General features: G+C 36.4%; 2 protein-coding genes across 2 annotated transcripts; one reads left to right on the plus strand and one right to left on the minus strand.

Annotated features, from left to right (window-relative positions):
• Positions 1-6,814: 6,814 nt before the first annotated feature.
• On the minus strand, positions 6,815-9,371 carry LOC103710561 (UDP-glucuronate 4-epimerase 3-like). The gene has a single exon (XM_008796335.5). The coding sequence runs from the start codon at positions 8,817-8,819 to the stop codon at positions 7,431-7,433; it is 1,389 nt and encodes a 462-aa protein (XP_008794557.1). The 5' UTR covers positions 8,820-9,371; the 3' UTR covers positions 6,815-7,430.
• A 5,126-nt stretch (positions 9,372-14,497) lies between these two features.
• Positions 14,498-25,828, plus strand: LOC103710559 (nucleotide-sensitive chloride conductance regulator (ICln) family protein). Its single transcript, XM_008796334.5, has 7 exons — positions 14,498-14,888; positions 14,987-15,110; positions 18,385-18,502; positions 19,927-19,986; positions 20,074-20,127; positions 20,224-20,315; positions 25,308-25,828. The coding sequence occupies exons 1-7, from the start codon at positions 14,722-14,724 to the stop codon at positions 25,377-25,379; spliced, it is 687 nt and encodes a 228-aa protein (XP_008794556.1). The 5' UTR covers positions 14,498-14,721; the 3' UTR covers positions 25,380-25,828.
• Positions 25,829-26,816: the final 988 nt, after the last annotated feature.

Below are 26,816 nucleotides of genomic sequence, written 5' to 3' on the forward strand. Positions count from 1 at the left end.
CTTGGATACAGCATGACATGGAAGGAAACTCTAATTGGAATATCCTACTTATGCCAAAACAAAATAAAGTATCATCATTTGGCACAGGCTTATGGAGTGTCCAATTAAAGGACACTTCAACCAGTGTGTTTTAACTCTCAACTATTTCATGTGCCAGATATGATTGACCTAAGGTGTCTAAATTCTTCTAGTAAACTGCTGCACTTTTTCTCCTCTTCCCTTTCACTGATAACAGTAATATATATCTAATTGTTAAGCAAAAATAATAAACAGCAATCAACTTATTCTACTTGACAACCATAAACTACACAGAGGAATACTTATTTATATATTTAAATTGAATACAAGTGGTCCATGTAATGCTTTTAAAAATTGCAATTCTAGACCCTTTGGAACATCTAAACACTTGGAACAAGGGCCAAATGTCTAGCTAAAACTACTCCAAGTACCACAAAGAAAGGTGTCACAGAAAGCAGTACAAAATTGTCACAACATATGACTAATATAGGTGTCATAGAAAGCAGCACAAATTTGTCACAACATATGTAGGCATTCTTGTGAACACATTCATCAAACTAGTGCATGTGCATTCAACAAAAGAAAAATTTACATTGCAATGACCTTCCTGTTAAGGCGATCAAGTGGATGAGAAATTGATGGTAAACATATGCCACTTTTGAGCATCATTGTAGCACAATTTGAAAACCATGTGGCTTCATGAAAAATGGAAATTCTTTATTTGACTGATTGTTTGTCTGTCAATAGTGCAAACCAACAGTTATGACACAAATGCGGACAAATAAAATTATGACAGAATAATTAGAGTGGCCAATTGGCACAATCATTATGTTTTTATTTTCTTTTTCTGTATAATATATTATTGTAAGTATAACAAAGCAGTTATTTTGAGATGTGATAGTTTTTTTTCTTCTTCAATATGTAAAATATTTTCACAGAAAATAATTGCACTTCAACCCCCCCCCCCCCCCCCCCCCCCCCGCCTTCCCCCACCTCCTCTTCCTCAAACACATAATTCTTCTGCCTCTTCCTTGTATTTGCATCTTCTTATTCTCATCTTATTTCTCGTGTAACTGTGCCTGTCCACAAACTCATGCAAAGAAATGAATAATCTTTTTTCCAATTAATGAAACATGAATTCTGACTTTTAATAACCCAACCGAGAAGCTTTCTCTCACCCTTCCTTGAATAATATTCAGTCACATACTTTAGTTCTGTGAACAGATTGGATCTCATCTTTTGCAATAAGCAACAATTCTTCCCTAATGAGACCCCCATTCACCTTGTTATCTCATATTTCCTTTTAAATCCTTGATCCCCAACTCATAGAAGTCCTACGTCTCTTACAATCCTAATTTTCATCTTTAATTTTTGCTTTGACTTTTTGTCAGACTTCTTCAGATGTTGGCTAAATGCAAATTCATTTTTCCTCTAATAAAAAATGCTCCATATTTTATCCTTCTAGAGCCCTATATGCGAAGCACTAAGTTAAGGAAATGCAGAAATAGGTATCTGAACTTATTCTCATTTCCATTAAGATCACTAACTTTTAATTTCTGGTTCAGGACTATTTGAAATATCAATCAAATGCTTATGGAATTGGGGTGAAAAATTACAGTTACCAAGGAGAAAATTGATGACTGTTTTGAGCAGACTAGAGGCTGAAAACTGGCTGATTTTTTTGGTGAAAACTGTTTTCTGGAAACAGTGCAAGCCTTCAGAAGTTGCATGAGAAAAAGAAGCATCATAAGCAAGGGCTAGATCTGCTAAAGATGAAGATTCAATTCTATTTATCCAATTATGATAAATGAAATAGATTCACATCACAAATAAATAATGAGATTATTCTAAGGTGGAGAAGAGCCTTCCGCAGAACCCAGCAACCCCCCAACCCCCACCACCAGCACCAAAATGGAAAAAATAAGTAACACTCATACTCCACGTGAAAGAACAAAAAGAAGCATCATAAGCAAGGGCTAGATCTGCTAAAGATGAAGATTCGATTCTATTTATCCAATTATGATAAATGAAATCGATTCACATCACAAATAAATAATGAGATTATACCAAGGCGGAGAAGAGCCTTCCGCAGACCCCAGCAACCCCCCAACCCCCACCACCAGCACCAAAATGGAAAAAATAAGTAACACTCATGCTCCTTGTGAAAGAACAAAAAGAAAGTACAATAACATCATACTGGAAAGGCTGAGGGCAGAAAATATCAAAGGGTCTTCAAAGTGATAATTACAAATAAATCATTTGTAAGCTCACGATTGATGATCGTTGAAATATTGTTTACTAATCGTTGAAATATCAAAGGGTCTCAAGTAATTCAACAATGCAATCTACATGACAAGTATGCTTCTGCCTAACCCAAAACGTGGGGTCTTACTTGAGTCTACGCTGTAGCCCATTTAGCCTTCAAAAGAGTAGTTTTTTTTTTGCTTCTTCTTAATACAGAAAATGGACTACTGCAACACATAATAAAGGTTATTGGTGTCTTGAGTGAAACAGAACCAGGGAAATCATTAATAGTGAGTATCTTTTTCCTTCGTTTCTCTAATTAGAGATACTTTAAGATTTATAAAAAAAAAATGAGTTGCAAACGAAAAGGAAATTGCAAGGCTTAAAGGTGGCTGGACTCTCAATGTAAACATAGGAATGGCCAACTGCAAAAGTATATAAACATTTACATTGTAGTTTCGTTGCTAGCAGCTCCTTTCCTACATTATCTTATCCTCTTCTTTTCTTCTGATTTCCCTCTTCTTTCTTCTAACTTACACTCTTTCATTTTATTTATTACAACATTAGGTTTTGTAACTGATAATTAAAGTAGTATCAAACAAGTTCAGGTGTTTTGGTTCAGCTTCGAGGTATATAGTTTAATATGACCAATTATATCTCATAAGGAACAAGCAAAACATTATATTTCAAAATAGCAACCAATTTTTGCTCAATTGTTCATAATGTCGTTAAGCATTATTCTATTACTTTTCAATAAAGTTGGCACATAATCTGGTAAATGGAAAAAATCTTGGCAACAGAATATAAGAATACAGGAATCGGCTGATGATTACTGGGTCTCCCTTGGTGTTGTTTTCCCTTTCTGATACCATACTAAATAACATACTTACATTTAACCAAATGCCACAAATAAGAGTCCATACCCAGCAAAAAAAATAAAGGGTCTGTTACTACTTGTCATTCTAAATTAGAGAAAGATGATGGCATTAGTATTAACAACTATCTAACATGGAAGCATTGGTCTATAGTGAAGAAGCGGAATAGCACTTGAGCAAGTTTATATGCCAAGTTAGTGCAGGAAAGTATGTCTAGTGCTTGATAAGGATTTAGGAGAACAGAAGAAATGAATATGAGTTGCTAAGATTTTAAGCTGGATCTGAATTTGGTTACCACTTTTAGACCATCAAAGTTGGAAAGCAATGAAAAATATAAAAGGGATGAGAGAATCCACGTAGGATTAGTGAACTTAAAAGAACTGCATTAGATTATGATGGAAGTTGTTACAAAAAAAGGAAAAGTTACATAGCAGATTTGCTAAAATCTGCCAGAAAACCAGAAAATTTACGGTTTATAAGAAGTTACGTAAGATGATGCATTTGGATTTGGAGCTTATGAATCCAATTCAATATTTGATAATTTATGTAAGAAAACAAAGCAATTTGAGCATGTTGACTCAGATGTTGGACCAAGTAGAAATAAAGAGGATAAGCACAAATGGACGGTCAGCAACATATGATGTCCATGAATCAACATGTAGTCAGAAAGAAACATCATTGTCTAAAATGGATCAACAAAAACAAAGAAGACAAACTTTATTAGTGAAACAAAAAAAAAAAACTATTAAGGACCACATATTCCATAGGCAACTGCTAGTTCTCTGAAGCTTTATCAACACAAAAGAGTGGATGCAAAAGAAGCTTTGCTGAAGAAAGATAAAAAGAAAGAAAAGAGAAGAGAAACTTCACTAAAATCTCATAGGAAGAAAGCAAAATTCAATCCTAATGATTTCAGAACTTCATCAAAATGTTGCTAAAAGGAGCCTTCTACATACTGAATTCTTCAAGATAAATCTCTACAATCTGTACAGCTAACCCTACAACTTAACCTATAACAATTTCTAAACAATAATTGAAACTGTAATGGCCTCTTGGCTGGAAAAATTAATTGATAGCTCGAAAATCAACCTAATTTAGAAAAGGAACCACCCTCCACGCCCCCCCCCCCAACCCAAAAAAAGGAACTCTCCACTAACTCAAAGGACTTCAAAATCTTCGTTTAACAATTATCAATTCACCAAGAAATATTAATTTAAGTAGCATTCCTTTTTTACCCATCACAATCTTATTTTATGTAAAAAATCCTCCCTTGAGTAGAAAAACTAACTTGATTCATTAAACTTCAAGATGATCAATAAAATGCTTTGTGTGAATCAACCTTCCCATATTCTTGCTTCTCTTTGTTTTCTAGCATCTATAGAAGCATTTCTTTGTTTTATTTCTCTCCCCCTTTATCTCTGTTTTATCTGAAAGATTTGAAACTGACCCTACCAATCAGCTAAATTGATTAAAAAATCTGTCTTGCTTCATATCATCATGATACAGTGGTTAACACATGTTTTTAGATGTTTGCTTCAACTATTTTACCTACTATCACCTGTATTTTTTGTCAACCTCACCATGGATAAAGAAAAAATCAAGGTCCATTGATGACTGTTGTAAATTAAGGAGCGTGAAAAGTTGAAACTTTTAATTACTGCAGCCATAGTGGACTAAATCTGTAAGTTGGAACACATAATGCATCAAGAACAGTAATTACCAACCAACTTATGGCCTATCAGCTGAATAACCTGAGATAATTTTGAAACATGATGAGAACGCAACCACTTGACAACTTAGATTATTAGGCATTAAGCCCTAAAGGCATAATTGAACTGCTAGATAACAAATCATTGATTAATGGATATTGAATTATATCTTTCACCTTTTGCATCAATGATATCTTTGTCTTCACCCCAACCAGGATTCAACATTCTTCTTAGGCACTGTTTCCATATTCATGGAATTCAAGGTGATTTTTTAGGATTAGAAAGGAAGGAATCACCTACCTAACAAGGAAGAACTCCTAACAAATTTATACAACAATGGGTCATTCAGAAAAATGTATGTGACATTACTGAGATGACGGCACAGCATAAGGAGTGCCTGTACTTGTCAGTCTTAAAGATAAATAGGCATGGCTCTGTGATCTTTATAAGGCACTGTTCACCAACCCTGACTTGTAAGCATGAAGTTTCTAACATAATAAGCTTCACCTTGCTGAGGCTATGTTCATGCTACACAGACTGTTAATAATAAGGCTGAATATCCATTATCACCTAAATAGGTACACAAGATGCTGGCATGCAACAAATCCTCAACCTTGAGGTTGTCAACATCCCCTGCACAATGAAAAGAACCATCTTTTTAATTATTGATAGTTTATTCGCCTCCTCTATCATGCTTGTGCTCATTCTCATTCTTACGATATTCTTCCATATATTCGCCATCATATTAGCAACATATAAAGAACTCTAGAAGCCATAGACATATAAGACCCATTGATGCTGCATCTACAGCAATCCATGCCCTTGTTTTCCAATGGAGAGAGCTCAGAACAACAATCGTGCCCTTGTTTCCACTAGCTGGAATCAAATAATCATGAGAAAAATAAAAATGAAGATGTAATTTATATTTACACTCTCTATTAGTTCAAGGGATGTTCGTGTTGACATGGAATTGTATTCAGTAGAAATCCTTTCATATTTAAAGGTCTAGATTTTGTTTCTCTACTATGCATTCTAATTAACAAAAAATGCTACCCGAAATTCATGCTTTTAAGAAAACAACACCCTCATTTTTATGTTCCTTACTTCTCCTTATTCTTTTTCTCATACTTTATACTTTCCAAATTATTTTCCTTCATCTATTTCTTTAGAAAAATTGAAATTACCAAATGGAAGAAAGTAAACTTTGGCAAAGGAGGTAATGTGCTGGAAAAAAGGAATTAAAAAAGCAAGCATGAATTAAAAAGGCAAGGAGGTAACTTTGCCAAATTATTCAGAAGGGCAATTGAGAAATTATATGCTTGGCAAGAGAAAGATATTTGGATGATGGATAGTAAATGCCCCAACACTAATATACTTATGATAGTGATGTTTATAGATCTACATCAACATTGACCAAACAAAAATTATTAAAATCTATTATCAAAGAAAGTATACTGTACATCATCTTTTTAACTGAAAAAGGATTATAAGATAATAGACATAGCCATGCAATAAAGTATTTAACGTCATCAGCGATCAGTACTACATTCTAAGAATGGATTTCTAGTTTCATCCAATATGCCTCTTCCACTAAAATATCATCCAATACACTGAATGGGTATATGCTTGCAGCCAATACAAATAGAAAAGTCAAATGCAAACAATCTTCCCGCTCCCTCCCTTCACTCCCATTGCATATGCCACTTTGAACTATGAGCAACTTAAACCTTGTTCTCCCCTTCATAAAATATTTGCTTTCATGCCCATAGCAAAGCCTCGTTAATAAGCTTAGGTTATCAAAACCACATACAAAAACTTACAAAATTGATAACTTTACAACTCAATTCAGCAAAAGTGAAGCACAGCCAGATTACATTAAGCATAAATGTTTCATTTCAGCTTCCTCAGTTGTCACAATATCAAAATAAGAGGCAGAATCAAGAATAACACAACCAAAGGAGGCAGAGATGGCAAAACAATCTTTCAATTATCCTCTGCAGAAGGGTTAATAACAAACCCAGGGTCATGGGCTCTGTTCTTTTATTAAAATTGTGTCATGACAAGTAAGGTCTACATCAATTAGCATATGCCCTAATAAATTCATCAGTCATGTACAGAACACAATGCTAAAAGTACATATGACTGCCAGAGAGAAATGCATCAATGCAGTACGTGGAGAATGAGAGATGAAGAAAACAATTATAAAGAACAAAAGAAAGAAATTGCGTGCTTCCTTTTCTTTAGTAGTACAGATCATGAGAGCATCCTGCAAACACTAAACACCACCACTGATGTAAAGCCCCCTGCCACAGGACTCCCATTGATCGATCCCCTTCATTCCCTCTTCTTCTAGCAATTATAACAAGAGGACATAGAAGAAGTCCAAGCAGAGGTGCCGAGGAGAAGAAAAGGACACTGACTGAAAATTCGAACAAGACGAAGAAAGAGGGAAGGAAATTCCGTACGAGCGTCAATGAGAAGAGGATGAACTCGAAGAAGTGAACAATCCTGACCGCCTCAAGAAGTATGCAAGGAGAAGACCCCGACACCACGGCCACTGCTACCGCTGATCTTATCATCCTCATCAGCTATTGCTGCTGCCGCTTTTGCTGCCCCTCTTCTTGACCAAGTTAGGGCGATAGTACTGGAGATACCACCTGACAAAGCGCTTGAGCCCAGTATGGAGGTTGGTGGTGGGGTGGTAGCCGAGCTCTCGCTGAGCGAGGCTGATGTTGGCGTGGGTGAACTGCACGTCCCCGTTGCGGGGCATCTTGACGGCCTTGCGGACGGCCTTGACACCAAGGAGATTCTCGAGGATGGAGACGAGGTCGGCGACGGGGACAGGAGAGGTGTTGCCGAGGTTGTAGACACGGAGCGGGGCAGGGCCGCGCTTCTTGCCCCCGCTGCCGGTGCTCTTCCCCGCGGTGTCGAGGGCGGCGACGCAGCCCCGGACGATGTCGTCGATGTAGGTGAAGTCACGGGCGACGGTGGCGTGCCCGGGGCCCTCGAAGATGGAGATGGGCTTGCCGCGGAGGATGTTGCGGGTGAAGAAGAAATAGGCCATGTCGGGGCGTCCCCAGGGGCCATAGACGGTGAAGAAGCGGAGGCCAGTGATGGAAAGGCCGTAGATGTGGTTGTAGACGTGGGCGATCTCCTCGCCGGCCTTCTTGGTGGCAGCGTAGAGGGAGGCGGGGCGATCGGTGCGGTCGGACTCGGAGAAGGGGACCTTGGAGTTGAGTCCATAGACGGAGGAGGAGGAGGCCCAGACGAGGGCAGGCTGGGGGTCGGCGGACTTGGCGACCTCGAGGAGGGAGACGAGGCCGGCGACATTGGAGTGGACGTAGGAGGCCGGGTTGGTCATGGCGTAACGGACGCCGGCCTGGGCGGCAAGGTGCATGACGTGGGTGAAGGGAACGACGTCGAACAGCTTGCGGAGGAGGAGGGCGTCGTTGATGTCGCCCTCGACGACGAAGACCCCCGCGCGCTCGAGGAGAGCCTGGCGGGCGCGCTTGAGGGAGGGTTCATAGTAGTCGTTGAAACAGTCGAGGCCGAGGACGCCGTCGCCGCGTTTCTTGAGAGCGGCGGAGACATGGGTGCCGACGAAGCCGGCCGCGCCGGTGACGAGAACGGAGAATCCGCCGGGCCGGCGGCGGATGCGGGCGGAGGAGCGGACGCGCTTCTCCCAGGCGGGGCCGCCCCAGGAGGCGGTGCGGAGGGAGCGGCGGTGCTGGCCAAGGTTGGATGAAGGGGGGGAGTCGGCTTCAGCGGAAGGGGGGCCGGGGGAGAGGAGGAAGAGGGCGGCGAAGACTGCGACGGCGAGGAAGGCCCAGAAGGCGAACTTGGAGAGGGGGGAGGAGTGGTGCCAGCGGAAGAGGAGGCGGGCGGTGGAGGGGTGATGGTGGAAATGGTGGTTGTGGTGGGGTGGCTTCTCCATCTTGGACTTGCCCGGCGTGGAGGGAGAGCCGTCCATCATCAAATAATTACTTCCAGGCTTTCTGATTACTACTTTCAAGAAGAAGAAACTGGACAACAGAATCCTTGCTTGACTCCACCCCCTCCCCTTTTTTTATTTGTGGTTCGGCCCTTCCCTCACTCTCCTTCACGCGCCTTATTTAGTCTTCCATCCCTCTTCTTGGAGTTTCCGTTGTGTTTCTAATTAGGGATTTGGAAAGGGAGGGGATGGTTCCTTGTTCTTTGAAGAGAGGGGAGGGAAAGGTACTATTATTCTAGGCTCCGTTGAACGGCTAGCTTGTGTTCAGATTGAAAACCGAGAAGCGAAGGAAAGGAACGAAAATTTTTTTTTTTAAAAAAAAAAAAAAAACTTTCTTTGGGCAGTAGATGGGGAGGAAATCTGGGGGTGAAATGAGAGTACGGTGGAAAAGGGCTGAAGAGGGAGTCAAAGTTGCGGGCTGGTAAAAAAATAGGGATGCGGGCCCTCTCTCTTTCCAGGAACACAGGGAAAACCGGACAAATGCGATGCGGGAGGAGAGAGAGAGAGAGGAGAGGAAGGTAGGTGAATGCTTCCGGCTCATTTGGGATGGAAAAAAATATATTCAGACTTCCATATTTTATGAGAAAGTCTTTTATATAAGAATATAAAAAAGTTACTTTTCCATAAGGGGCAGAAATCACTCTAGTTTTACTTTTTTCCAAAAAAGTCATTCAGCATTAAAGAAGCATTAAAGAGGTATTAAAGATATAATTTTTATTAAAGGCATAATAAGAATTATACATAACTTTTCCAGAAAAGTGGATGGCCAACCAAACATAAGCATTTTGGAAATTTGTCACTTTTTCATGATCAACCAAACATGGCAAAAATACTTTTCTATGCATCCTCTTCATAGGAATATGTTTTCTAGGAATTCCTAGAAGAAAAATGTTTTCCACGAACCAAACGAGTCTTTGGTGTTTTAGCCAGCGGGGATGGATGGAACTATAGAAGTCGAGGGAAAATAAGACGTGTGCATGAATTAGGTGTAAGTCCTATGAATGTCTCGGCTTCTTCTTCCCAACGGATTCCTATTTCTGCTTCTATTTGTGAAGATTTTGTGGGGGGATTTCAGCTCGAAATAGCCAATTCGCATCTTGTCGCTGTACAAATCAAATCAAAGTGTTAAGAAGGTTTTGTGTATGACAATTGAGGGGTTGCAACCTTTTGAGAGGAGTGCAGATCTTGGGGTCAAGCAAAGAGAGAGATTGAAGCCTTGCTTTATACTTAGACATCTAGGGCCATTTGGTTCGCGGGAAGCATTTTTTCTTCTAGAAATATAATTTTTGAAGAGCAGTTTCCTGAGAAGATGATGCCTGAAAAAGTATTTTTTGCATGTTTGGTTAACAATGGAAAAGTGACAGATTTATAGAGTGCTTATGTTTGGTTGACCATCCACTTTCCTGAAAAAGTTATGTGTAATTCCTATTATACCCTTAATGAAAATTAGGTCTTTAATGCTGAAGGGTTTTTTTGGAAAAAAAATGGAATGATTTTCGGCTCACGGAAAAATAATTTTTCCATGTTTCTTTAGGTCTTTAATGCCTATTATACCCTTAATGAAAATTAGGTCTTTAATGCCTCTTTAATGGGAAAGACTTTTACATGAAACGTGAGAATCATATTCCCATGAAAATACAACTTTCTCTCTTTTGAAAACTCCAACCAAATAAAAGGCATTTCGTTACTTTTTCGTTGACCACACTTTCCCCACTTCTTTTTCCGTGAACCAAATGAGTTCTTAGTAAAATTATCCTAGCAATTTATTCTTTTAAGCTGTAACAAGTTAAGATTTAGGTGAGAATAGAGGAACCCTAGGGCTAGAGTTGCAAATTCTGGGATTAGCAATTTTATTGCGAATGGCAAGTGATTGATTATGTTGTGCTTATTGGGGTTGTTATTTCTATTAATTTTAAGCATTTGCCGATCTATAGATTTTATGAAAGCATTCGAATTTCATAATATTGCAAGATATTACGATTAAATTAATAGGAAAGAGTTCTTTTCAGCTTTGCCCCTTTTGTACCCAAAAAGAAAAAAAACAAAATAATAGGAAGGGTTTAGATGCATTGTTGGATTAACTGGCACATCTAGATTGGACGGGTGTTACATATTAGAGGCAAGAGGCTCCCTTGCATGCCTTTCTTTATTATAAATATGAGTCCTTTTGTTAATCCATTGTAAATATTATAAGGAATAAGATTGACCATGGCCCTTCTTGAATGTGAATATTTATGAATGATCCCGATTTGGTTTTATTATGGTACAATTGAAATGCCCAACTTGGGATTCATAATTTGGAAAACCATGAAATAAATCTTGTAATACATGAAAAATAGTTGAAGCATTATCTTGTGAATGACATGGATAAATGGGATGGTTCTAAAGTTCTTCGAATGGTAATGATATGATGTGGGCATCTGATTGGGTAAGAGTTCGGGAATAGCTATATTAATATTGATGCCCCATGACAATCCGAAAATGTGGTATTATTGCCCTGTGGCCTAGAAATATACATTATTATTGCCTCATTACAAGTTGAAATATGACATTATTATTATCTCATTATAAGAGAGAAATTTCGCACATTGCCATGTCATAAGGTAGAAATATAATAATATCATTGCCCTATCACGGGTTAGAACTTCACCATCATAGGCTGAAAAAAAGGGAACATTTTACCTCTTATTGTTTAAATTTTGGAACATTTTATTTGAATTGTATCCATGTAAAATAATTGTGAAATAGTATTGAATCATCCCGTTAAATAAAATAATTAGTCTAGTTATCTGTTTTCTTTTTGTTGTGAAATATGTGTTGAAACATGTTGAGTGGTTGATGCTGAGAGCAAATAATTCTTACTGTGAATGACATCTGAAAATTTTCATGGTAATGACACTTCGCTCTTTCTTAAATTGCGCTTGATGGTGGTTTACCTTCATATTACTATTTATTCGAATATTTTGTGGATGTGGTTTGTCAATGAGAAATTAATTGAGCTATCAAGCTCATATCCTTTCTTTGATTCTTTTTAGGATTGGTCACAAGATGGAGTAATCATCAGACTAGAGTTTTAGTAGAATTTTAGAGTACAATTGTTATCTTTGAGATTTTGGAAATTGGACTACTTAGTTAAATAGTTTGCATTTTTGGATATGGATGCTAATATTGGAGATTGTTAGCTTGAGTTTAAGGTTGGTATGATAGTTTTATGCTTGAGGAGTTGGTTGCTTTAAGTCAAAAACATAATCTATTTTATTGTTAAAAATAGATTATTTTTAAGTTATTGTACAAGTTTAAGAGGCTTTGTATGTTTCACAGGGTCATGCCTTACATGATATGCACCTGTCTCACATGCCTAGCATATGTATAGGGTTGGGATGTAACAAACTATGGTAACAGAGTTAGCTTATGATCACTAGGGTTTAATCTAGGATAAGTGCAAGATTGTTAGATATTAGTATAAGGGAATGCATTTTGCATTATATATGTTTGATATATCTTAGAAAGTTGACTCTTCTAGTTGAAGATAACTCCTAGTATGTAGGTTGGTTCTTGCGTCTGCAGATGGCTCTTGCCACCCTATGGCTTGGCTTCTATTATTGGAGGCAACTCCTTTAAGATCGAAGATGGCTCTTTTCTGGGTAGCTATTTCTAATTCTCTGGAGTAAATCATGCACTAGACTCTGGGCTTACCTCAAACTCATATACCATAAGAGGGTGTTTGGTATGGGGTGATTGTCCTAGGATCAAGAGTGATATGGATGGAGGTGATGAGATCAAGACGTTTGGTTGCACCATGGTGATCCTACGTGGCGGTGATCTTAAATCACCTCCACTCCTCAAATCACCCCCCAACTCGGTGATAAGATACCTGTCCTTGAGGTTGGAAATCCAAGATCACTCCAGGGCAGTGATCCTAGGTTGAAAGTTAAAAACAAAAATACCCCTCAAGTTAGTAAAAAAATTGATATATCAATATACCATCAATATATTATGTCAATATTATATATATATATATAATATTGATATTATATATTATATTATAATATATTACTAATCATATTATTATCTTATTATTATTCAAGAATAATTTAAAATTCTAGTGGAAATATATTATTATATTTTATATTTATATAATGAAAATATTTAATATATTACTATATTACTCCTATTTACCTTATTTTTCTAATCAAAATAATTATTAGTATTAAAAAAATCTATTGCAAGTATAAATAAAAATATTAATTCTATAATGAAAAATAACATATTTTTATAAGATTAATAATTTATAGGAGTAATAAATATATTTTTATAGAATATATTAATAATTAATATATTGATAAATATATTAATATTTTATTATAATATATTTTATATGATTAATATGATAAGGGCTACTAAAAGTAGAATATGTGACAAAATTATGGAGCTATTATAGGAATTAATATATTGACTTATATTTTTAATTCATGAGAATTAAAAATACATAAAAAAATCCATCTAAGATTTATCAAGGGTATTTGTGGTATTATGTAATCAGTGATCTTGGATCCCCGTACCATACCAAACAAGTTACTCATGGATATCCGGGAATTTTTAATCACTGTACCATGGCTTACCAAACACATTGATCTTAGATCACCGAGGATCAAATCATCCCAGCATTCGGATCACCAGGGATCTTAGATCACCGTGGTGATCCTGTTGGGGTTACCAAACGCCCCCTAAGGCACAAGATACTACTGAAGCTTTGGAAAAATAACATCCATCTATACTATCAAATGTACATCTCACGTGTATAGTTTTAGGCCCTGTTTGGGGGGTGCTGTTGGCAATAAAGCTTTTGGAAATAGAGCTATTGGAAGTAGAACTTTCTGAAGTAAAGCTTTTATAAAAAGCTGTTTGTTGTTTAGTAACTACATTTCTAAAGTGTTGTGGCACTTTAACATGTATTTGGTAAACAAACTGAGAAAGTATTTTTATATGACAAAATTACTATAAAAAACATTGCATAGTATTATACAACAGAGCATAATAAAACATAATATATATTAATACATAATTATATGGTATAGTATAATATTACTATAATATAATATACTATTATTATAATATAGTAATATAACATTGCATACCATAATAATTTAATATAATATTAAATTATTTAATATAATATATTAATGTATTATGATATAATGTAATATAATATTATATTTATAGTATAATATAATAATAAAGGTACAAAATATTATAATTATTCGCGTACATTAATTTTTCATAATATAACATAATATTAAATTATTTAACATAACATATTAATTTATTAAGATATAATGTAATATAATATTATATTTATAGTATAATACAATAATAGGAAATAAGAATATCTTTTCTTGCATGGAAGAGAGTCTGATCTACGGCTAGAGTTATTTGTTAGGACTCTAGTAGATTTTTAGGTTTATAAATGGACAAAGTATGTAATTATTATATTTTATTATGAATATTTTAGTCAAAAAATAGTTTTTTTCGTAAAGCTTAAAATTAAGTTTTTTTTTCAAAAAATTATTTTAATTTTTTAAAAAATTAAAATAAATATTTTTAGAAAGCCAAAAAGGACTTTATGATCCTACAAAAACACCTTCAAATGAAGCTCATGTGACAACCGGGCGGGCCCGTCGTCGGTGGCGTGGTACACGCAACCCTAGTCAAGAGGTGGGACGAGAGGGTCGACGACTGCTTGCTTCAACGGTGCCGTTGCCGTTTCCTCGTAGGGGCAAATACGGCACTGCCGATCTAGCGCTTCCCTTAGCAATTAGCAAAGAATAAAAGGGAAAGTAGAGTCGAAGCGGCGCGAGCGAGAGCTAGCGAGGGAGAGGTCGCTATGGTTCTAGGTTTGCAGCAATTCGTCGAGCGGGTCGGGGACGGGAGCGGGCAGCCCCGCCTGGACGCTGACGCCGGCGAGGAGATGATGCACGTCCAGCCCGGCGTGGCCATCGTCCTCGGCGGCCGGCTGCCGGAGTCCCCCGGAACCCTCTACATCTCCACCAAGTACTCCGTTAATCTCTCGAGAGCCCACCTTCTTTCCGAATCCCTTTTCTGATGACCGCTTTGTTGATTTCTTCTTGTCTTCTTATGCGATGTTAAAGGAGGGTGGTGTGGCTAAGCGACGCGGATAGAGCCAAAGGCTACGCGGTGGATTTCTTGTCGGTTTCCCTCCATGCGGTGTCGAGGGACCCGGAGGCGTATCCCCTGCCCTGTATCTACACTCAGGTATCGTCCCTTATATTATTCTAATTTTGGGTTAGGTTTTTCCCCCCTTTTTCTTTTTTCCTTTTCTTTCTAATGTTAAACTGGGTAAAAGTTGCATTGCTTAAAAACACAGACATTTACAATAGAAAAAGAAGAATCTTGGATGATTTCTGATTGTGAAATATGCCATGGAAGTCAATAAGCTGAACGACTCAGTCATTCGGTGCCTGTTTGAGCTTCTTTCTGAGACAGATAATCGAGATGAAGGGTCAAAAATATGTTAAGTATTGTATATTCCATGTGGCATCTCTGTGATTGAGGACATCACTGGACTTTGTGCTGAAATAATTCTCTCCATGTGGGAAAGCATGATTTATAAATTTTTATGATTTCATTTGTCAATTAGTGACATATAGTAGAAAAGAGAACTCAAGACTAGGGTGTCATTTTTTTTAATCCGATGACACTTTTCATTTCTCACTGTGAGGATTTCCTGCCTGAGGATGTAAGTGATCAGATTATTTTTGCTTTGTAGTCATGCATTTCCCATTATCCAAGATATTAGCCAAGCTCTACAACTCATTCTCTTTGCTAGTAGTTGTTGATGGTATTTGCTTAAATTGCCTTCAAGAAAAGTCTTGTTAGTGAATTTTGTTATGCCTTCATCCCAGTAGTTCAGCTTAATTGATTTTTTTCTTTTCTTTTTCTATACAAATTAGGCATGCATTAGTTTATGCATTAAATCTCCATTCATTTCATAGATTACCTCTGAATATGGTCTTATCAGGGAAGTTCCTATTAGCTTTCAAGACTCTAGTTCAGCTCGAATGATTTTTTAAATTATATGTCCAATATTAATTAAGCAAAACTATCTGCATCCTGCCTTTGCGAAGTAATTAATAGATAGAGACAAGAGTAAAGTGGGTTTCAATATCTTGGCTATCCCTATAAGGGAGGAGCCTTAGTCATGAGGTTGTGTTTCTGGACTTCCTATAAACTATTTATTTGGCTATCCCTATAAGTATGCTTATGTAGCTCCTCCTAGTTGGATTACCTATCTTATGATTCAAAAATTTTGATGTTTACAAGTTTTTACTTGTACTCCTTATTTATGTTATAACTTACAAAATCTAATGGGGTCTTGATCCTTGAAGATGTCAATCATTCATCTTAGTTTGCTCAGGTCATGAACTGTTGAAAAAAAAAACTTCCGGTAGTAGTTCTTGCTTGTTTCAGTATCCCTAATACTGTTTGTCTCATGAATAAAATTGTTTGATGAATTCACAAGAAGAAAATCATATTGCATTTTCTAGTTTTCTACAATATATATTTGTTTGGACTGAATGAATGTCTCTTCCTATTGCAAGTGGATTTTTATTAGCTTAAAAAAAGATGAGGAGACAAAAAGATGGTAATGAATATGAAGAGGAACCGGGTCATAAACAGGAGGAGCTTTACTTGTTTTAGTAACATAATGACTTCTCTTTCATTTGTTTAAAGGCATGCGAGGTTATTACAAGGGTATCGAGCATTAAGGCATCTAATTAGTGTTATGCATGATCTCATTTTTATTTAAGGTAGAATTTCTATTTATATTAAAATTCATGTCATATACCTAGTCTTACATGCAACAAATTGGTGTTAGATCTATGCATACAATTACTCTTCATGTCATCAGCTAACAGTTGGATGGACTTTCTCTTCGTAATATGAGAAGGCATCCCCTTTTATCAAGTTTCCACCATAGGATTTATCATGTTAGATGAGGCAATATTATTAGATTTATCTATCAAGTAAAAGATGTCCATGCGACTATCTGTTCCATGTGAGACAACTCTCACCCCTTGCATGTGCTCTGTGCCTCGTGATGCTCCCTATCACTCTTTAAGTTCAAACCACCTTTGTCTGTTGTTCTGTGCTCTTGCACCTCCGGCCAACTTTGATCACCCCATCGTTTGCTTTGGCCTTGATCCTTGGTTTACCCTGGTGCCTAGGTGCTTGCTTAGGCATCATCTAGGCAATTAGGGCTCTGTACTAGGGATTCTCTGGCCATCTTGACACTTGGTAGAGTGTCGATGGAGAAGGAGAGTAGTGGGTTGCAATATGCAGTGAAGAGGACATGTTGGAAAAGAAGAGAGAAAGGGCATGAGGCATCGATAGGGGAAGGGATGGGGTTCAAAAATTTATTTGTTTGTTTGTTTATTGATTTTTGACATTCATCCAGCATATTTGATTTGCCTATGCCTAAACCAACGGTTCAAAACTTGGAAGTTGACGCCTTTTGCTTTGAAGAGGAGAAAACCTATATTGGATAAAGATACTTAATAGAAGGAAATGAAAATCCAGTTACAATCAAGTAAACTAATCACTCACAAGTTTTTTTATTTTTATTTTGGGATTTTTCTCTGTTATATTAATTTCCTAATTTTCATATGTACGTAAATATTGTATAGTCAACTGGACATTAGATTTTCTAGGTGTGAAACTGTACTCTTTCTGGTGTTGTTGGGTTGCATGTTCTTATGACACTTGAACCTTGGCTTTTTAGGTGAACTGATAATTTTTAAAAGATTGATATATCTGTTGCCATTGAAAGCCTCACATTAGGAGTCCTGAACTTTTTCTAAGCTCGAAGCCTCTGATGTCAGCATGATATATTAGTGATGACCTCAATGCATTCACTGTTAAGGCTTCGCTTCTCTCAGTTACTATACTTCTATTCACTGTGAGTTGGTTTAATAAAATTGGAAGTTTGAATGAATTGTCCATCTGTTATTATTCATGCCTCAAGGTCTGAAGTTCACAACATGGACTACTCTTTTTTTTTTTGTTCATTTCATCTGCTTTAAGAGGATGCAAAGGATGTTATTTTGATAAGTGCAATCCAACTTTTATGTTGCACTTTGATTGCGGCTCTTGCCTCTAAGAACAAGATGTGAACTGAATTGTTTTGTTAAGTAGCTATTGGAGGTGTTAAAGAGTGGAGATGCAAACTATGCTGGTGGCCATATGAATAGGATGCCAAGGTGTTTACAGTATAACACTAGAGATGTTTCTAATGAAAAACTTCATTTTTCCTTTGATGAACCATAAGTCTCTCATGTAATTTAATGTCAAATGGTCACTTCTTCAACTATGGTGAATTTTGAAGATACTAAAGTCTTTAAGAGATTCAAAGGGGAAAAATTTTTAAGATACTGCTATGTAAATTGAGTATAGAGTCTTCTTTGTTATTTGGACATGTTTTCTGTTTTTATGCTGTGATTTAATGCCATGAAATTCTTTCACATTTAAGATTGAATCTGAAGCTGCTGAGGATGAGGAGTCTGAAGGCTCAGATTCTGAATGTGGTCAGTATTTAGAGCTGTCAAAAGTCACTGAAATGAGGCTTGTGCCATCAGATCCTAGTCAGTGTATCCTTTTATTTAATGTCTTGCCGCTGAAATTTTAATCTGACATATCTTGTTATGATAAGTCATATTCATTCTCTTCTTCTTTGTTGAGTTCATGATGTATTTTAAATATATGCTAGGCATGCCCAAATCTGTGCTTCAATGTCTCACTGTGCTATATTCTCGCATAAATTTTCATTGGTCATAAGTTGCAAAGATGGCCTATCACTGAGTGCATATTCATGAGCTCATTTATGCTTCTTGTTTGTTTAGAATGTTTTTATGGATTGCGCACTGACATCTAGGAACTACAAGGTCTTGTGCATGCATATGTTTTCGCCAGACAGTTGGACGATAACCAGTCTATACACCATCCAGTGTGGTATAGTTACTGTATTTTCCAATCCGTCCTAGTGTCTATAATAAATCTTCGGGAAATAAAAAAAGATAAAGATATAACAACACATGCATATTTTTGTGTTTTTTGTCATTTAGGATAATGTATCTAAATTATCCGAACATCACACACATCAGGTGACCTGTTGATAAGGAAATTACATTGATCAAGGATTTTTCACTGTCCAATAGAATTTTGGCAAGTGCTCATGAAAAGCATGTTATGTTTGTTTTTAGAAATCCCTCCTATATTTAGTTTTCAAACTCTCTTTAATCATACTTTGCAACCAGCAAATTGCATTTGTGATGGATGATCCAAAGCCTAGGGAATAAAGTAGTAAAAAAGGTTCTTTTATATTCTTTGAAACAGAGTAACTGCTGACTAGGAGAAAGTTCTGCTATTAATGATTGACTGGAAATTGTTATAATTACTTTGGTTTGGGATTTATCCAATGAAGAGCTTAACCTTGCTCAGGTGCTATGGGATTTGGTTTGGAACTATTGAGGTAATCAAGATGTCTTATATAAGCAAAAATAGTCTAAAGTACTACACCCACCACCAAGGGGGTGGTTGGGTAAAAGAAATTGAGCCATCTGCAAACTTATTTGTGAGTTCATGTTTTCTTCTGTACTTGTTAAATACAGAATCTTTTTAAATGAAGCTTCAGTGGCAGCTCATATCGTGCAACTGGACCCAACTGAAGGCCAGAATGATTGTAGGTTGTGTTATAATTTGAGGGCAGTTATGGCAATTTATTTGAGTTATTCTGAGCTCAAGTCTAACTGGGGTTACTTTATTTTGTGTTACATTACCTGCTGCTTCATGCAATTTAGTTTTTTGACTGTATGCAATTTATTCATTTAGCATCCCCATATTTTAGCTTATCTCTGGGTATGATAATTTTGATCTGAAGTTCAATGGGTTTCCAAGGTTTGCACGTATTATTTGCTTTGGCTTTTGAGTACCTTTAGTAGGCTTAGAGCTAATATACTTTATCTACACTTTATGCATCTGCCTATTTATTTGGATCCTTGACTAAGCTTGATAGTGGATACTCTCTTTGACATTTTCTGTCAATGCGCTGAACTGAACCCTGAGCCTCGTGAAGGTCAGCAACAGTTCCTAGTTTATGTATTTTTAGATAATGAATTCATTCTTAACGCAGATATAAATTTATGCTTGGTGATTCTTTCAGAGGGAGAGGAAGAAAATAGCTGGTTTTTTGGTGATGAAGGGATGGCTGATGATGGTACTTGCTGTGGAATATAATAGTGATTTCATATGCATCCTTGTTCTCATGTCATTAGAACTAATTGATTTCTAAGCTACTCCTTTTCACATGCAGGAAGTGATTCTGAGTGGCAACCTTCAGAAAATCTTGTCAACCCCATTGGTTATGCAAATGGTAATCATGACCTGGCTCGTCAGGTCCTTGAGGTATGTATATTGTTGATTATTACTCCACAATGTGTAAACTTGAAATCATGAAACATGCTGATTGTTTTTTTCCCCTTAAATATAAAACTGAATGCAAATATTTTTTTTTTTTGCTTTTCCGAAAAAAAGTAGGGGAAAATATACATGATAGCCTTTAGGACCAGGGGTGCATATAGGGTCGACTTGAGGACCGAACCAAACTGACCTCATTGGGTCTGTTTGGTTCAGGTTTTAGCATATATTGGTTCAGCTTTTGGTTCGTGTTTTGAAAAATCCAATTGAATTGGTTTAGTTCCATGTCAAGAGGTTTTGGTAACATGATCTAACCTGAACTGAGCTGATCTATGATATATAAATTATGCATATAAAGTTTATGGTATATATAATTCACCTCATGGTTGATTAAATCCTAGACTCATAGTTTATGTTAACTCTTGATTTGGTAGATAGAATATTAGGTTTTCTCATTGTTGTGAGTTGTGCCATGTTATGCCCGTGTTATGTCAATTCTTGTTCCAGGTTAAATACATTAAATGAAGATCAAAAAAGTTTTGGATAAGGAGGACGAGATCAAAGAAAGATGGAGAAGTTAATTTAATAAGTTATTCAATGGAAGTTATGTAGATGTTTTAGGATGCCTTACTAGTTCCATTGAGAGTAGAAATGTTAAGTATATACATAGAATTAGAGTACCTAAGATAAAGGAGGCTATGAAAAAAGATAAACATAGGAAAAATGGTTGGATCTGATGTAATCTCTATTGAGGTTAGGAAGTGTTCATATGATGGAATAACTTGGTTAACTAATTTATTCAGTAAGATTTTAAAGACAAAAAAGATACTTGATGAATAGAGCAACAACATAATAGTATCGATTTATAAGAATAGAGATTATATTTAAAATTGTTCTAGCTATCACGGTATTAAACTCATGAGCCATACTATGAAACTTTGGGAGAGAGATAGAGCACAGATTGAGGTGTGAGACAGTGTCAGAGGACAAATGTAATTTTAGGTCAGGAAAGTCAACTATGAAAGCTGTTTATCTCCTTTGGAGATTAATGGAGAACTATAGAGAAAAGAGGCAAGTTATCTATATTCACAGATTTAGAAAGAGGGTAAGATAGGGAAATACAAGAGAAACTAAAGGACTTGAGAGATGATTTGGGAGATGGGGATAGAATGTACTAGAGAGAGGGGTAGAGAAAGGAAGATGGAAAGGTTTGGCCCCGGGGGGGGGGGGGGGGTGTGATGGTGAGATTACTTTCTTAATAATACAAACTCATACAACTTAAAAGTATCCTATCACTATCCCATACAATATATGTATAGAACCCACTGTGACTTGGGGCCTAAGTAACCAAAGAACTCAAGAGAAACTTAGCAGCCAAATAACTTAGAATCTAAGGTACAAGTGACCATTTGACAACTTTAATACTCCAATACATCCTGTTGATGTTTGTTTTAATTTACTGAATGAAAGTGATTGGGCATTTCCCTAATCTTTCTCTCAAAAAGGGTTTGGTTGACACTTCCTAGCAGTTGAATCAGGGCTTAGATCATCATATTAGTAAATTTGTCACATTATTCAAGCCCTTGATCACTTTGTTGCTAACAAACTTTGCGCAACATCCATATTTTGGGTCAATAGAATCTCCGTGGCACCACATGGTTTTGAATTTTGGTAAGACTCCTTGAGAATTGAGGGGTGCTCATGGTGGTGATCAGACTTAGATGCCCTAGTTATATTCTATCCTTTTCCACATCTTAAGCCATAGTTACAATGCTCAAAGTTCTTTATGTTTAGACCATGATTGCAAAATGATGTGCTACTTTTTCTATCTAGTTTGAGAATTCTAGCAAGTTCTAGTCTTTAGAGGAGCCTTCAGGCCCCGTAGTTTTGCCTAGTTTTGCCATGCATCTTGCGCACTTGCATGAGTCATGTGTCTAGACTCTGTTTACCCACTGCAAATCATTTGGCTAGGCATTCCAACAGGGAATTGGATTTTTCGCTTTTATAAGTTGATGATGAATTAAATGACCATGGTATGCTCTTTACCATAGTCCTGTCTGAAGTTTCTTCATGCTAGTGGCTTCATTGGTCTCTTGCACCACACATCTGGAGACAATGCACTTAAAGGAAAATTTGAAAGCCATAGGTCCCTCAAGAAGTTTCATTTAGACTGCTATCCATATTTCCTTCTCTGGCTGTTATAAAAGTTCTTTCTAAGCACCGAAGCTTTGAAATATGCACGAAACTCTATTTTGGCTTTGTTACTCCACAACTAAGTTTGCCTTCACTACTCTTAAGAAATTGCTTTAAAATGCGGTGGCCAATTGTGTGCCCACATGCATATGCAGTCTCTTGATTGCATGATATTGCCTATTTATGGTTGCTACATGTAGTCATACCATATGGAGACCCAAAAGGTGGTGTAATAAGCATTGTGCAGCTACATGTGTGGCTCACCAAAGCCCTATTTGATATTGCTGTAGGTAGTAGAGCTTTTTTGCATAGAGCTTTGACCTTTGGGCAATGCAGCTTTTACTAGTAGAGCTTTTAATAAAAAACTGTTTGCTATTTAGTAATTATATTTTTGAAGTACTGTGAAACTTTAACATATATTTTGTAACCAAACTGAGAAAGCACTCTTAATATTAGAAAATAAGAAAATAGGACATTACGTAGTGCTTTCAGTTATCCAACTATTTGTGCAATCAAAAACTATTATTATAAAATATTTTTAATCTAAAAATTGTTTATTTTGATTTTTTAAATATAATAAATTATATTTTTATATTCATTTTAAATATGTAATACTATTTTTATAATTTTATTGTATTATTGTGATAATATATTATAGAGTAATCATGATAACAATATAATATTATTATAGTATAATAAAATATAATATTATTATATTATATTATATTGTTATTATGTTATACTATCAAAAAATGTTATTGTAAGATGTTAATTTATAATTTTTTATATTTTAATCTAAAGAAAAAATGAATAATATTACTATTTTTTAATTGGATGAGCATCAAGCAACAAAGAATATCAAACTAGCAATTTAAATGTTTGACTTTGTTCACCGAGATACAAAATGCTAGTAAAAATGTTCATATATCCACAATCATGGTTACAATATATATGTCCGTCAATATTTCTCAATATCCATGTTACAAGCACAATATCCTAAATTAAAACAAGTCAACATCTTATAAGAAGAGGCAATATGATCACACAAAACATCCTTCTTATTGCTATTTCATGTTTGACTTTATTTCATACTCTTTGTGGTTCTTTAGTCTCTACAATTAAGGAGGGAGTAGTTCCTTATCATCATCATGAAGTTGAGACTCAATGCTTAGTTGCATGATTATCACAATAAAGGATACCAACTTAAATAATTATGGCAGTAAAAATTAATTTAAATTATTATTTTTAAAAAAATTATTGTTAGGATTCAAAATTTCAAACCTAGCCTCTCCAAAAAAAAAGTTTTCTGATGCATCTCAAGTAGAGCTTTTGTCCAAAAGCTCCAAATTGGAGCTTTTTACTAATAAACCTTTTTCAGCTTTTGGAAGACCTTGAAAACTATTTGAATATTTTTACCTAACACCTCAAAATCATTTAAATTTTTTTTTGGCCCCCAATAAGTACTTTTTGGCCCTCAAACAACCATGCCAAATGGGGCCTTAATACTATAGCGCTATATATGCGAGCTCACTTAGCATTCTTGAGGCACATGCATGGCCCAGGATGAAGCAGGTTCAAGCTACTGGTTGGATTTGATGTGTGTTACTGTAAGGGCTGATAGAGTTACATTGACGAATATTGATTGCATCATAACTATTGCTATTAGGTATTAGATATCAAGTAATAAGCATCAATTGATGTGTGGTTCGCCTATTAATATTGCTATTATACATCCAAAAGAAAAAACATTAATATCTATTATTTTATTTAATGCATTATATTTATTCTTAAATAGTTAAACATAAAAAACCATATGTGCACCTGCATATGCAGCTCGTATGCTGTATATGCACCATGGAGTCCCTTGACTGCCCACAAATTGCAGCAGCCTTCTACAACACTAAAGCTATTAATGCGTCCGGAGATCCGACATTCACATGGATCTTGCTTAATCAAATAGATATTTTTCTAGATAGAACAAGGACATCTGATTATGTTTTAAATATCTGAACCATATGGTGAGACCAAAAGGCATCCATAACAAATGTCGAGTAGCCTGTAGCAGAGACTAGACTATATTGACTATAGTTGATTAAGTTGAGCTCTCTAGTATAGAGATTATTGAAATCTGATAGAGAATATTCTTAAATATGATAACTGTATACCTCGTGCAAGTCGATTTTTAAGTTGAGGTAATTTGGTTGATGTCATCAGGCGAGCCTTGGCATGATTTATGTCATCCCAATTCTGTATAGAGCATCTAATCTAAAATGATCTGATTGATGACTTCTCTCCATCATGTAATTGTGAAATTTGAAATGTCTGCTTGGGAGTTAAGTGAACCTCTTTGTAGTTTTGGTGACTATTAGTTATTCATCTGCAAATTCTGTCTTCTTGCTTCTCCATTCACAATCAATTAGTATTCTCTGTCATCGTAATGATTTGCATCATTATGATGCTGGTTATGAAATTTTTGACATGTAACATATTATATTAACAGCTTGCTGCTATTTAAATTTGTAATTATTTTTCCTCATTTTGTTTTCCTCTTCTGAGGTTGAGTGCAATGGTTGTCTACTTCATGTTGAGTAACATAGAGGTCCTCTAAGCCTAAGATGTTAAGTTAGCAATTAGGATTTTAATCATGAGAAATGTGTTATTTTCTGAGAGGCTCTTTTCAGGCATCAAAGATTTTGTCTTAGAAATGAGGATGGCCTCTTATAGATGCAAGATGTGCTTTACTAATTTCAAGTGCAGCTAATTTGTTACACATTTACTTCATTGCAGCTCCAAATCAATGATCAGCGATTTGAGGATGCAGAGGAAGTGGAACATGAGTCGCAAGGTGGTCGTCAATGAGCAGAATACCCATGCAGATATCTTCTTCTGCAGAGTCTGATGTATCAGCTCATGTCAAACTACTAGCGATGCAGCTTTTGGAGGTGTGTTTTGCTGTCAGCTTACTGAACATGACTTCTTCTGCCAAGAACGCGAAACTAGGTTAGCTTCATCTACTAGCATGCAGCAGACCACCTGGTAGAGTAGTTGTATCATGGCTATTTTTCATGAAAAGGTCTTGCTGTTGGTCAAGAATGTATGTTAGGTTGATTGTGTCTTGGAGAATTTACCGAAAGCCTGACTATTGGAAGCAGCCATGCCCCAAATCTGAAGTAAATATCGAGGATTTTGTGATGCGATTACAGAAATTTTATATTTAACATTAGGCCAATCAGTAGTCTTTGGAGCTGGCATGTTTCATGCAAACTGTTCTTCTTTTAATTCATACTGGAGTTACGTATTTTTGTTCATGTGATTATCATTGCATGGTTACATAGCTGGATAAGTGAAGACAGGAGGTTATCTTATGGATTCAAGTCCTGGTGGGACATCCCACAGGTACCATCCCAAGTGTCGGGACAAAATCATCCCACCGTTGTCCCAGCATTCCGATTGCATGCTGGCCATATGTGGAAAATTAAAGTGCGGGCAGCTGCTGTTTATCGGACGGCGAATGCAAGTGTTTCCATCAGTAATGCCTCAGACATATGTGGGGTTCCATCTCTTCACTGATCTTGCATGAATTTTGCTACTCTTCTTGCTACTGAAATCTTTCGTTTTCCATTAAAATTACAGAGTTATTTGAGTAGATGGGAAAAAGAAATTGTTTTAGACAAAAACAGCAAAATGGAAATGCCGCTCAACTTTCTAGTGTCTATTTTTTTCGCTACTAATGAATGAGGGAAAGACATTGGTTGGATGGGTAAAATAGATGGTTTAATCATGTATCCCTGCGCACGCTGCCCTCCATGAATTAGCGTTGTGCAAGGAAGAACGGCTTGAATGGGAGAACTGAATCATGTGCAGGTGAGGTCGTGAAAGGTTTATTAATGTTCATTTGTATGAGAAAAACCATAATTCATCCTATGGGATTCTCTAGTCCATATAAAGGCTCTCTCTCATTGCCTGTAATGAGGATCATCCTGCCGCTTGGCTTCTATACGGGGATTTGCCTTTCAGGAAAAGGTCATTTCCCATAGCCTCTCCTTGAGCTTTTTAGTAACCAAGTAAAGATGAAAAGAGTTTGTTAACCGGGTAATGGGCTTTTTTTATATGGGAACGAGGAATCCTGCCTAGTTTATGAGTATTTTAGGGTCTTAACCCTGAAGGTAGATTGGTGTTACAGGAAAGCAAAGCAAATGATGCTTTCATGCTGTTTGTGTTTTCTTCTGATTATAAGTATGGTTTTTCATTGACTTCCATCTTTTTCTTTACTTGGCACAATTATTATTCAAGTTA

Source organism: Phoenix dactylifera, chromosome 3 (genome assembly GCF_051530095.1).
Source record: "Phoenix dactylifera cultivar Ajwa chromosome 3, Ajwa_hap1_PhDact_Kaust_v1.1, whole genome shotgun sequence".
In the NCBI taxonomy this organism is placed as follows: domain Eukaryota; kingdom Viridiplantae; phylum Streptophyta; class Magnoliopsida; order Arecales; family Arecaceae; genus Phoenix; species Phoenix dactylifera.